Below are 12,261 nucleotides of genomic sequence, written 5' to 3'. Positions count from 1 at the left end.
ACGGTGGTGCTGCAATGAGTAGTTCGAGATGTTTTAAAGGACACGCGGGTTTCAAGAGCGGGAGAACATCACTGGAAAACCACGCGAGATTAGGACCACCTTCAACGAACACTACACCCGAAAATGTCGAAACTATTCAGTAACTTGTTCATGAGGATCGTCGGAGAACAATCCACAACATTGCTGCCATTATCAGTGTGTCATACGTAACAGTGCGGCCAATCCTCACGTATCATTTGAACACGCGCCGTATTGCTGCCAAGTTTCCCCAGGCTGCTGATCCAGGAGCAGAAGGAATACCGCGTCTAAGTCTGCCAAGAACTCTGTCAGAGTGCCGTGGATGGCCCGTCCTTCATGTCGAAGATCATTACCGGTGATGAACCTGGGATGTGTGGTTACAACCCTGAGACAAAGCAACAGTCTTCACAGTAAAAAGAGTTCATCATCTCCACGACCAAAAAAGCAAGACTGGTCCGCAGCTTGGCAAAGTACATGCTCATTGTCTTTTTCGGCATTCGTGGCATTGTGCATCACGAATTCTTCCGCAAGGGCAAGACCGTCAATAGCAACTCTACTGTCAGATTTTAAAGCATCTGAGGGAAGATTAGGTGAGAGTGAATGGATCTGTGGCGCACAAAAAAACTGGCTACTCCACGACGGCAGTACACCTTCTAACCGTGCTCTCTTCGTACGTGAGTTTCTCACTAGAAACAAGATGATCGCACTTCCGCACCTTACTCGCCAGATTTGGCACCTGTGGACTTCGCCATCTTCTCGAAGCTGAAGGATCCAGTTTAAACGTCGCCGCTTGGAGACCATTGTGAAGGTTTAGTGGGAATCGCAGAAGGTACTTCACACACTTCGAAAAGAAGACTTGCAGGACACATTCCAGCAGTGGCAGATTGATTGACGTTTAATGGGAACATCAACATCGAGGCAATTTGTCCCCGTCAGCAGTGGCAGAAACACCACTGGAAGCGCTGTATTGCTGTACAAGGTGACTATTTTGAAGATGATAATGTGTAATAGTGTAAACAGAACTAGTCACGAAACATTTTGATACCTCCTCCTCGTAGCTTACAATTTGTCATTTGAATGTCATTGTTCCATTTGTTGGGTTGTAAATCTCTTGTTTTCGTCTCCCACTACATATTGTGTTCGTAGCACCTGATCAGTTACTATATTTAATATATTCTAACTCCAGTCGAAGCTACCGTTCCACAGATTTTATTTTAAGCTTTTCTGGAACAATCTAGTCCAGACTGATATATCACTTGCCTATCTTTCTAATTACAATTTCACGCTGAACTTAAATGGCAGATTTCAAATTGATGCTCCCTATTTCATCTCTCTTCAGTACTCTGTGCTAAGATTATTCTATCAATAAAACGTTTCACGATTCCTATATTTCTTTTAAGCGCTTCAATAGCTCAGTCTTGTTCTCCTTTTACCACATTCCAACCCTTCTTCCCAGTGACGATGTCAGCTTTTTCTTGCGGGGAGGGGACGGAGGGCAGAGAATTTTTCGTGACCTACATTACAACACGTCTGGCGGGGGAGGTACACGCAGCCACTAGGGGAGCGCCTGCTTCCTTGCTCCCTTCCTCTCTGGAGTCGCCACTGCTTCTCTCTCACTCCATGTGGTGCTTAGTTAATATTCATTTCTTCACGTGTTATATCAAATGCACTATGTCTCATTTCGCAATTTGAGATGGTCTTCGTCCTTTCCCAGTTCATCTAAAGCTTGTCTTAATTGATTAAGTCTCATCTTTGGTAATGTGGAACATAACGACCACATAAGTAGTATTATACAGTAGTAGTAGTAGTTGTACACAGAAGACCATTAGTATTATTCTCCTATTTTTGCAGTATGTGGAAAGATACAAAGGATTTCGTCTGATGCAGACTGATGCAGGAAACTGTCCCGCTGCTCAGAAGGAAAACAGTTTAGTGAGAGATAAGATGAAAAATACATAATACGCAATAAGCCATATCCTCCTAGTTTCAATAAGACTCCCGCCAAAACTATTGAACCAAGGGTTTCGTTGCATATTCTTAAGCTGCAATAGACTTCCAAGCTATGGAACCACAATAGTGAAACCAAGTATGTACTGCCTCTGGATAAGGGCGAAGATGGTTCCTATTTCTTGAGACGCTGAATCAATAAAAACATACATTTCTTCTATCTCTTACCTTTTTGCTCTAAAACACACGGCGATACGCAAATGGAGGACAGTCGTTCTGTAAGTTTTCCTATACCAGGATTCACACTGACTTGGAAAGTCTAGGGAATTTTTGAGTCAGGAAAATGCTTCAAAATATACCGAGAGTCAGGGAAATCTGCTATATTTCATAGAAGTGTCGGGATTATTGTTATTTACTTTGTTTCTGCAATAATCAGTATTTATAATGACAAATTCATTATGTACCGTTAAAGTTGTTTTCTAGTGAATCACATTCCATCTTAGAATTGAACTTTAAAAACATTTTGAAGAAAATAAATGTCCATCTTCAAGACTTGACGATTTTTGTTCTTCTGTAGTGCAGCCAATAAACTTTATTCGAAATTTTTGCAGATTATTAAATTGAGTTTGATATTTTCATGTGGGAACGCTACAGTAGAGATTTTTCTGTAAATAAAAACTTACTTGTAAAAAAATTACATGAACATAGTCTAGTTACTCAAAGGATAGTGGAAAATGTTCTCAGATATTACGAAAATATTCTGAGAGTTCCTATTATTCAAGTGGTGTGAACAAACATAGCTGCCTGCAGAAGATACGAAGAGCACCTAAAAAAATTCAGGCAGATTCTGAAAGAAGGAGGCTGAAAAAGGAAAACTATAAATGAAGAATTTGGCAGATTGAAACTTCGAACTTTTAAAGATTTAAATAAATAAAATCGGACTATGGGAAAGTAGGTTTGTTGGTTGTATTTATAGATCAAGAAATGGACCAAATTCTATTTACTTGTTTATGTTTGTGGTGTATATTCAGAATGGTGTGGTATTAAAGATCAAAAATAAATGGCTAATGTATAATTATTTAAATAAGAAAATAAGCTTGTACTTTATTACATATGAACGGAGAGCGATGGCGGCCGATTTTATATGCATATATATATATATATATATATATATATATATATACCCCTAATCCTAACCATGAATTATAATGTGGGTGGTGTCGTAGGTCAGAGAAAATTTACTTAGTCATGGAAATCACTATCAGGATTTCAATGGGAACTAGGTATACGTATACTTTGAAGTCTACAAATTACAAAACAATATTGGTTTAATATAAATAATGTTGGGTACATCGCTGGTGTGTAAAGACCTAAACTGCAGTGCTTGCCAAGTTCCATGTCAGTTCTACGAAATCAGCGAGGTGCATCGTCATCGGTATACTATCCATAGATGTGATTGCCAAATGCTGGATTGCGTCCTTTTTTTGTTAATAAATGTAATCAGCATCGTTTTTGTTCTTGATTATTACCGTTCGTTTGGGGATCACATTCATAGCACAAATTTTCACCTTTGGCAATAATGTTGAATGAATATCATTTCTAGCCTTTTCTGTTGACACTTAGAATTTTTAAATTTTTGTTTATTAAGAGTTCAAGCTATATCAGACGCAAATAGCTTAACATTGTATTCGTACCACATGAATATCCACGTAGGATCGAAGCTGGGCCTCCTGCAGAATCATGGACGCGATTAACCATCAGGCTATGACTTTTTTTTTTTTAATAATATTTATGATATTGTAATATCCGACGTAGTGTTGTGTATAAACAACTCTTCACGCTAATGTTTCCAAACACCACCACATGGTTTTGCAAGAGGATTCTACACACCAGATGGATCCACTATCACCTGCAGACGACAGACTTCTGACCCCTCCCACGAAACAGACGACGACGACGGAGCAGCAGCGCCACCGCCACCCGAGGACCTCTATAAATTTGGTGGACGACGGCAAACCTGTACCAGTTCTCTGGTGCCCCTTCTATTGTTTGCTTCGGAACATTAGGAACAACCTAACCCCAGGCCTCTAGTCTGTTTCAGGACTACGCCTTTCCTTTCTCCTGCCCTAGGCTGCTTCGGGGCTCTGTGGCCACCTAATCAACACACTGCTTGCATTGGAGCTTTGGGGTCCCTAACACCACTCTGCTTAGCCTGCTTCAGGGCTCTGTAAAGATCCTGTCTGCGACTTCTTGGTCAAAGACTATGTATATCTAACCCTGCAAACTTAGAGAAATTATCTGTATAGTATTTTGTAAAATACTTTTTATAGTGGAATATTTATAATAAAAGCCTGTAGTGGGAGTCGATTCCGGACGCTCTTTTGTATTAACGCTCTACCTACAACCTATATGGAACAAAGTTTTACATGGTGGAGGCTTTGACCGGCTCAGTTTTGATTTGAATACTCCCCCACCAAACAGTATTTTTATTAACTGGAAGTGAACCTTTTTTCTCATAGGTACGCGATTTTCTTATCTGTGAAATTAGCGACTCTGACTTGACTTTATTTTAGTGCATGCCTCGTTTTACAATATACTCACCTGAATAGTTATTGCAACCATTATACAGTAATGATAATTTATAACAATACATTCTACTTACAGGTTTACGGAATTCGTGAATACCACTTGCACTTCTGAGTTTTATCACACAATCATACAAACACACGTTAATTGATATGTGTGTGCGATTGTCCTTGACGTGTGATCTTTGATTTTGACAAAGTGTCTCCAGCACTGCTCTATCCTGGTAAGTCTGTTCATTTTATTTTTCCCTTCTCCTGTTTTTATCCTCTGTGACACTCTAGGAGAGTTGAAAGCTCAGAAGTACAAGTTGTATTCAGGAATTCCATAAAGCTGTAAGTAAGTAGTATGTCTTTAATAATTCACCTTGTAATTGACAGGAAGACGAACGCATTTTTGTGTAGTGCTACCATATGAAACTTAATTTCCTCTTATTATGTATTCTTTCAGTGCTCAAAATAAAGGAAAGACAAAAGGAAATACAAGCCGCGGATCTGCAGCCATACCTCGCCCTGGTTTGTTGAATGTCCCCAAACCATCAAGACCATTACCTCCCAGCAACAGACCATCGTTTCTTCCAACACCGAAAGTAGTTGCGATGTGAACGAAAGGAAAAATGTGAACAAACAAGGACACAATTTTTCAGCTCGTAGCGTATATGTGGTGCAGCAGAATTCAGTATTGCGGGTAGTTATCAAGTGAAGTGCAATTTGGTAGCCTATTTATTATTCTGGGCAATCTGATGTTTGTACTGCGAAGTAGAGTACAAGAAGAATAATTCCCTATTAACACTTGTCCACTCTACTTAAAAATCTATTAGAAGATGCTCTTGTAATAGAGGTAAGAATGGGGAGTATACAGGATTAATTTCAAGCTACAGTATAATTTCTTATTCGAGCGTTAAAAATGAATTAATAAGAAATAAAAATAGGGACCAAAGATGAAATAATTTACTTAGTCTCATTTCACCAATCCCAAAAACGATAATGGTAAATCGAACAACACAGTGATAACCAGATGATGCTATAGTGATAAATGAACCAGAATAACCATAAATAACTTCCACGAAATAACAGTTGTTGCAAGAAGTGAACAGTTACTTTAATTCAGTATGTTCCGCCGTTGATAGTCATTCAGTCAACAAAAAATAAGTCTTAGCTTCAACGAAAATTCTATTGTAACAATATTAAATTACTTGGAATAATTTCAAAATTCATTCTTACACATTGCGTAAAATCTATCAAAAACCTGCCCAACTCTTCGTAATGAATATATATGGGAAGGATTGTGCTGCCGATCGATTTACTACAGTACTACTATGTCCCAGTCGCTCAATTAAGTCTTAGTACAAGATAAATGAAATACAAATGCGATGAACAGATTTCACAATAAAAATTTGTGGTGTGTAGTTCACGATGTTGTAAATAGATATTATTACTAATCGTCATAATTTCTTTTGGAATATTTTGTGTGAGTACTTGAGATACACTTCCGAGTTCTGTTATTCCTTTCTTTCTGTAGAAATTCAAGATTTCTGGTTAAATCTCTCTCCCAAAAGATATTCATTTGAATATTTATATTTGCAATTGTACGCTCAATTTTCAGTAGTACGTAGAATAATATATATTATTTTATCTAAAACAGAGAATTTCAAATTGCAGCTATGTATATAGTAACTAAAAGTATAAAAGTAAGTTCCATTAATATATATTCATTGTATTACTGTCTTCGGTCTTCTATTAGCTTATCACAAATTTTTTTGCAAGTCCGATTTTGAAAGAAGTTATTGTTCGCTGTTAAATTAAACTCAGGATAATTGTTATAAATTATGAGTCAGTTTAGTTCCTTCAAAAGTTATTGCTCAGTTTTTGAACATACAGATGTGAACATGCAGACTTGAAAACCATAAAAATAAATAAAGATTAAGACGCATTAAAAATTTATCATATTTGTAAGGAGAGCATATAAAATGAATTGTACGCGTTCTTTGTAACGAAATTGACTAGTTCTCCAAATAGAGTATAATCATGTCTTCATTTAAACAATGTAAGAAATGTTCCTAACTCGAGATAGGGTGACTGGTAATTCGATGCACTCCTTGCAAAAGGATATTCTACAATATTTTGGATTTTCATCTATATGAACCGGGGGTCGCAAATCATTAGTTTCTGAGTAATTTGTACATTTGTGATTTCTTTGAGATTTGCCGGCCTAACGAGAGGTGAGCGAGAAAATTTTACCCTCACCTACTTCCACATATCGTAGAGCGATGAAATTTTACATGTGTAATCCTGCACACCTATGTAGGTCATGTGGTAATATACAACTCATAACTCTGCACCGTTGCTGTTTTAGGTCCGAATGTGAAGTAAGGTGTAGTGGTCCAGAATCCATTACTGCACCTCAAAGCAGCGTAACAACTAGGAAATGACTGCATGGTTGGGAAGATGTTTGATGAATATGATGTGTGGCCAAGAGAAAACTCGAACTATGATGGATTTCATACCCAGGGTCGTGCATCTGTCTGGTCAATATTCGAGCAGTGAACGAGTGCGTTGTTTTCCAGGAGGCGGACACCTTTTGTCAGCATGCCAGTCTCTGGGATTTCACAGAATCCCAGAACGCACGCAGCAGTGAAGCATAGTATGTCCTGGTAATTATGATACTTTGTCTGGAAAGCAAGTAGTAATACTCCATGCTGATCTCAAATAAACCTGATCATCACTTTGGTCGCTCAGAGTGGTGGTACGTCGGCACGCTGTCACTGGTTTGACTAGGTTTTCCCTGGTTTTCTTCACTCCCACCAGGCGAAGGCCGGAATGGTACCTTCTAGAAGACCAAACTTTCCCAGTTCCTTCCCAAACCCTAACCTAAAAAACCGATGTGATCCCGGAATTGGAGGTCCGAATCCTTCCTTGAGTATTCCCTTGCATAAATGCATGCATTAAAACCTAGTCAAACCAATGACAGCGTGCCGACGTTCCACCACCAAAGGAAGTCCGTGTTCAACCCTGAGCGACCAAAGTGATGATCAGGTTTATTTGAGATCAGCATGGGGTATTACTACTTGCTTTCCAGACAAAGGGTACCACAATTACCAGGATATACTATGCTTCACTGCTGCGTGCGTTGTGGGATTCTGTGAAATCCCAGAGACTGGCATGCTGACAAAAGGTGTCCGCCTCCTGGAAAACAACGCACTCGTTCACTGCTCGAATATTGACCAGACAGATGCACGACCCTGGGTATGAAATCCATCATAGTTCGAGTTTTCTCTTAGCCACACACCATCTTCATCCTACATCTTCCCAACCATGCAGTCATTTCCTAGGGATAAATAGTTCTGTGATGTTGCCACGCTACTTTCTGAGGTGCAGTAATGGATTTTGGACCACTACACCTTACTTCACATTCGGACCTATAACACAGCAACGGTGCAGAGTTACGAGCTGTATATTACCACATGACCTACATAGGTATGTGGAAGTAGGTGAGGGTGAAATTTTCTCGCGCACCTCTCGCTAGGCCGGCAAATATCAAAGAAATCACAATTGTACAAATTACTCAGAAACTAATGATTTGCGACCCCCGGTTCATATAGGTGAAAATGTTCCAAAATACTTGTAGAATATCCTCTTGAAAGCAATGCATCGAATTACCAGTCACCCTGTATATAGTATTTAAGTAAGTTGTATTAACTGCGAATCTTACATATAATATTTAACTTATTCTTGCTCTCTGGTATTTGTGTAAGCATACGATATTTTGATTATTCAATTTCATTTTGAGTGAAAAAGAAGGCTAGTTCATTAATAAATAATAAATAAAAAAAACTGTTTTTCTATACTTCGTCAAGTTTTTACAGATGTAAACACGAGATCTGTCAATGCAAAAAGCTTTGGGTGTTTCATATGCATTTGATTCGCTGACGTTTCGAAATCAATTTAAGTTTTTGGCAACGTGAGCAAAATGGTTTTGAAAATGGATGAAACACAAATGAAACTGCAGTAACCATTACAGTTGAAACTATTTCAAGAATGTAAAAAATTTGCTCCTTGTCCAGTGTTTTTAACAACAAATAATTTATAGCAACAAATATATAACAAAAACTAGTTATAATATTTATTTGTAACATTAAGAAGTGTGAAGATGATAATATTAAACATATTTATTTGTATAATATAAACTAAATTAAAAATATTGGGTAACATAAATATTATGTGTATGTTTATAATTACGTATTTCAACACATACTACACGGTAAAACTTGGAAGATAATTTCTCTAGTCTGTCACTAATAGAAAGTATTTAAATTACTTTTTAATGTGTGTAAAAATAAGTCATGCCGTAGCTACCAAGTAGAAGTTGTACAGTAAAATGTTTAAATTGTTTCATAGACTAGAAAATATCTTTTTAATATAATAATAATAATAATAATAATTAAAGATAAATAATACTAGCTGCAAACCGGCGCTACTCTATGCAAGCACGTCAGACTTTTGGATTTTTTCCCATTATTCCATACATATTATGGTTCATTCCAGATAAGCTGATAGCAGATCAAAACAATCCGCATGTATTCTGATAATAGTGAATTTTGGTATTCCTCTTTCCATCTAACCCTGCACGTAGAGGTATAGAATGTATGATACATAAAGTCATTTTCTTTGCAATTTTAGCTGTAATTAATTTAAAAATACACACCTTTTTTTAAGCCAAAAAGTGTATCAGCATTGCCCCGTTTGACGGTACTATACTAATGCCACATTGACTTGATACCTAGTCTTCCGTTGCAAGCGTTGCTATCGGCTGAAGGAATTCCACTCGCTTTCTCTCGCTTAGCAACAGCTGAAATCTTATTGGCTCAACGCGTGGGCGTGAGCTTTAGTTCGCATTTTTGCCACGGCTCAAGACATTTTGGCAGCACAATAAATAATTCTTTTGTATAAAGAAGTAGTATGAATTGGCATTTCTGATCTCTTTATTACTATTACGAAGCCTCTTATATTGTAAATTGAAAATTAAACCAATCTGTTAATTAACTTCTGTGAATTTACGGACAGAAGTGATGAAACCCAATACTTCATAATGCACAGATTACTACACAAATAAGTGGGTTTTATAAAAGAATAAATCATTGTAATTTCTCTCTATGATACTGACAACTCTGTTATTAGTGTAGAATCAAAATATGGCACATCAAATAGCTCGCTTTTACATTGAAACTTTAAAATCAACGGAAGAAACGTTTGGGAATATCGGGTTATTATGCTCCAGCACCACAGTTATACTGTTGTCAGTTGTTTCGTTATGTTATTTGTTAATTGTACATGTATTCATATTTTGGTTAGTTGCTTGTTCTCTTCTCCATTTATTTCTTAACAGAACGTCAATTTTGATTTATTATCAACGTATCATCAGCTTGTGAATATAAATTTTGATGTTGAAAAACATTAATGAGGTAGCCAACATAGTACCTATCTGACCGAAACTTAACGCTAATGAAAAATGCTACAGAAACTTGATCGTCGTTGGTCTGTATCGTATATATTAAAAAAATAAAAATAAATAGAAGAAAACCGATTTGGAGATGGACTTCTAAGATGAAATAGGTGTTGCAAATTACATACAGAATAATTAGATGTTTATACGCTCTTAGTCGTGCAGAAGGAAGGGACCGCGGTGGCTCAGTAGTAGAATATTCACCTCTGGTATATGGGGTCCCGCTTTCAAACCCTGCTCCCGCCAAGTGAACTTTGTGGTGAACAAACACCAAGTGCGTGGGTTTCCTCGGGGTTCCGTTTCCTCCCACTTTCTTCATTCCACCATTTCATTCATTTCTCATTATCACCGTCTTCTTTAGCCTAGCCGACATAACGTGGGACGTAAAACTCAAAAAAATTTATTTCATTTTTTCGTGCAGATGGGTTGGTAAAGTTACCTTGAAGAAAAAAAGTTAGTGACATTTTCAAGGTAATATTTTTAAATTTATGTTAATTTGCTGAAAATTTCTCTTGGTCATAAAGATGTTTAACATGGTTTAAGTCAAAGTCTTCGGGAAGCTTTGCTCTAACCTTTTCTCATGCTGTTGCATAGACATGCCACTAATCACATCTAAAATGATTAACCATTAAATCGAAATGTTTCTCTATAATTAGTTTCCAATTTTTTGTTTCTGCTTAAATTCCAAAGTTGGTCTTCCGTTGGCAAAATTTTGAAAATTTACTGGGAAGAAATAGATAATTTGCTAGTCTCTGTACTTGATATGTAAGGAAAACGATAGTTCTATTCATTTTTTTTAAATATGCTCTTGTAAACATGGAACTATTTAGCAAGTGGAAGGAACTACTTGGCGCAAGGTTACCTCATGGTAAAAAGTAAAACCTGTTTTGCACGGATTCGCCCATAACGTAGCAAGTAACCAGAGTGAAGTGAAATGAAATATCTGAAGTCAATGTGCTATGACGCGCAGCTCTAGAAATGTCGAGAGTTAAGGGATGCACATAATAGCGAAATTCACGTTAGTAATTTATGTTACTTTAGAACACAAATATACAAGCAATGAAAGCATATTGGGATAATATCTGTAACGTCTTTACTAATGTACAAACATATCTACATATAATTCAACACGTAAGATAAGTAATTTTACGTCATATATAGTATTTTGTGAGATTCAATTTAAAGAAATTAGAAGAGAGCCAGGTAAGAGAAATGCCAGATTGAAGTTTCAAATAGATTCTCGGCTTTAGAAGATTCGGAGTGCACTAGTGTTGAGGATACCTGGATTGAAATTAGAGATAGCATTAAAATTTCAGCAAAAGAAAAATTGGGACACGCAGAAATACGTAGGAACAACCATGGTTCGATCAGGAATGCATTAAACTAACAGAGAAGAGAAAACAGGCAAAATTTCGCTGGCTACAAAATCCGAATGAAATAACTACACAAAATTTCGCAGATTTTCAGGCGGGAAACTTCCAAAACTTTTAGAACAAAGAAACGCGATTTTCTGAAAGCTAAAATTAAGGAACTTGAAGATAATAGTAAAAATAAAAACATCCGGGACATGTATAAGGGAATCAACAATTTAAGAAAGGCTATCAACCTCTGCTTGTATATTAAAGAAATCTGACGGTACAGTTCTCACTGACACGGATAGCATCTTAAATAGATGGAAAGATTTCTTTGACGATTTGCTTAACACGCAACCAAGAACTAGTGTGCGTGGAGAAAAGGAGATACACACCGCAGAACCGTATATTCCAGAACCCAACCGAATAGAAGTAGAAACCGCTATAAAGAAATTAAAGAAACACAAATCTCCGGGTTAGATGAAATTCCGGCTGAGTTAATTTTACCTGGATTCGAAATATTGTGGAACAAGATACACAAACTCATTCTCCTTATCTGGGACAAGGAAGAAGTGCCACAAGAGTGGAAAGAATCAACCATTGTTCCAATTCACAAGAAAGGCGACAAAACTGACTGTAATAATTATTGAGGCATTTCTCTTCTGTCAACATCCTATAAGATCCTTTCAAATATTCTATTAGCAAAATTGACCCCATACGCAGATGAAATTATTGGAGATTATCAGTGCGGATTTAGACGAAATAGATCAACTATCGACCAAATATTTACCATTCGCCAAATACTCGAAAAAAAGTGGGAATACAATACCCCGGTACATCAACTATTTATTGATTTTAG

The 12,261-nt window shown here is 37.0% G+C and overlaps 1 protein-coding gene across 2 annotated transcripts in view; it reads left to right on the top strand.

The window, feature by feature from the left end:
• LOC145666633 (uncharacterized) overlaps positions 1-8,989 on the top strand; it is a 156,914-nt gene extending 147,925 nt beyond the window's left edge. For both annotated transcript variants that reach the window (XM_081734073.1, XM_081734072.1), the window contains one exon: positions 4,999-8,989. In XM_081734073.1, the coding sequence (XP_081590199.1) occupies positions 4,999-5,152 (154 nt within the window). In that variant the 3' untranslated portion in view covers positions 5,153-8,989. The remainder of the gene's footprint in view (positions 1-4,998) is intronic.
• The last annotated feature ends 3,272 nt before the right edge of the window (positions 8,990-12,261 follow it).

Source organism: Thermobia domestica, chromosome 12 (assembly GCF_964235325.1).
Source record: "Thermobia domestica chromosome 12, izTheDome1.hap1.1, whole genome shotgun sequence".
Classification (NCBI taxonomy): domain Eukaryota; kingdom Metazoa; phylum Arthropoda; class Insecta; order Zygentoma; family Lepismatidae; genus Thermobia; species Thermobia domestica.
The sequence above is the reverse complement of the archived record's forward strand: the minus strand, read 5'-3'. Positions and strand labels throughout refer to the sequence as shown.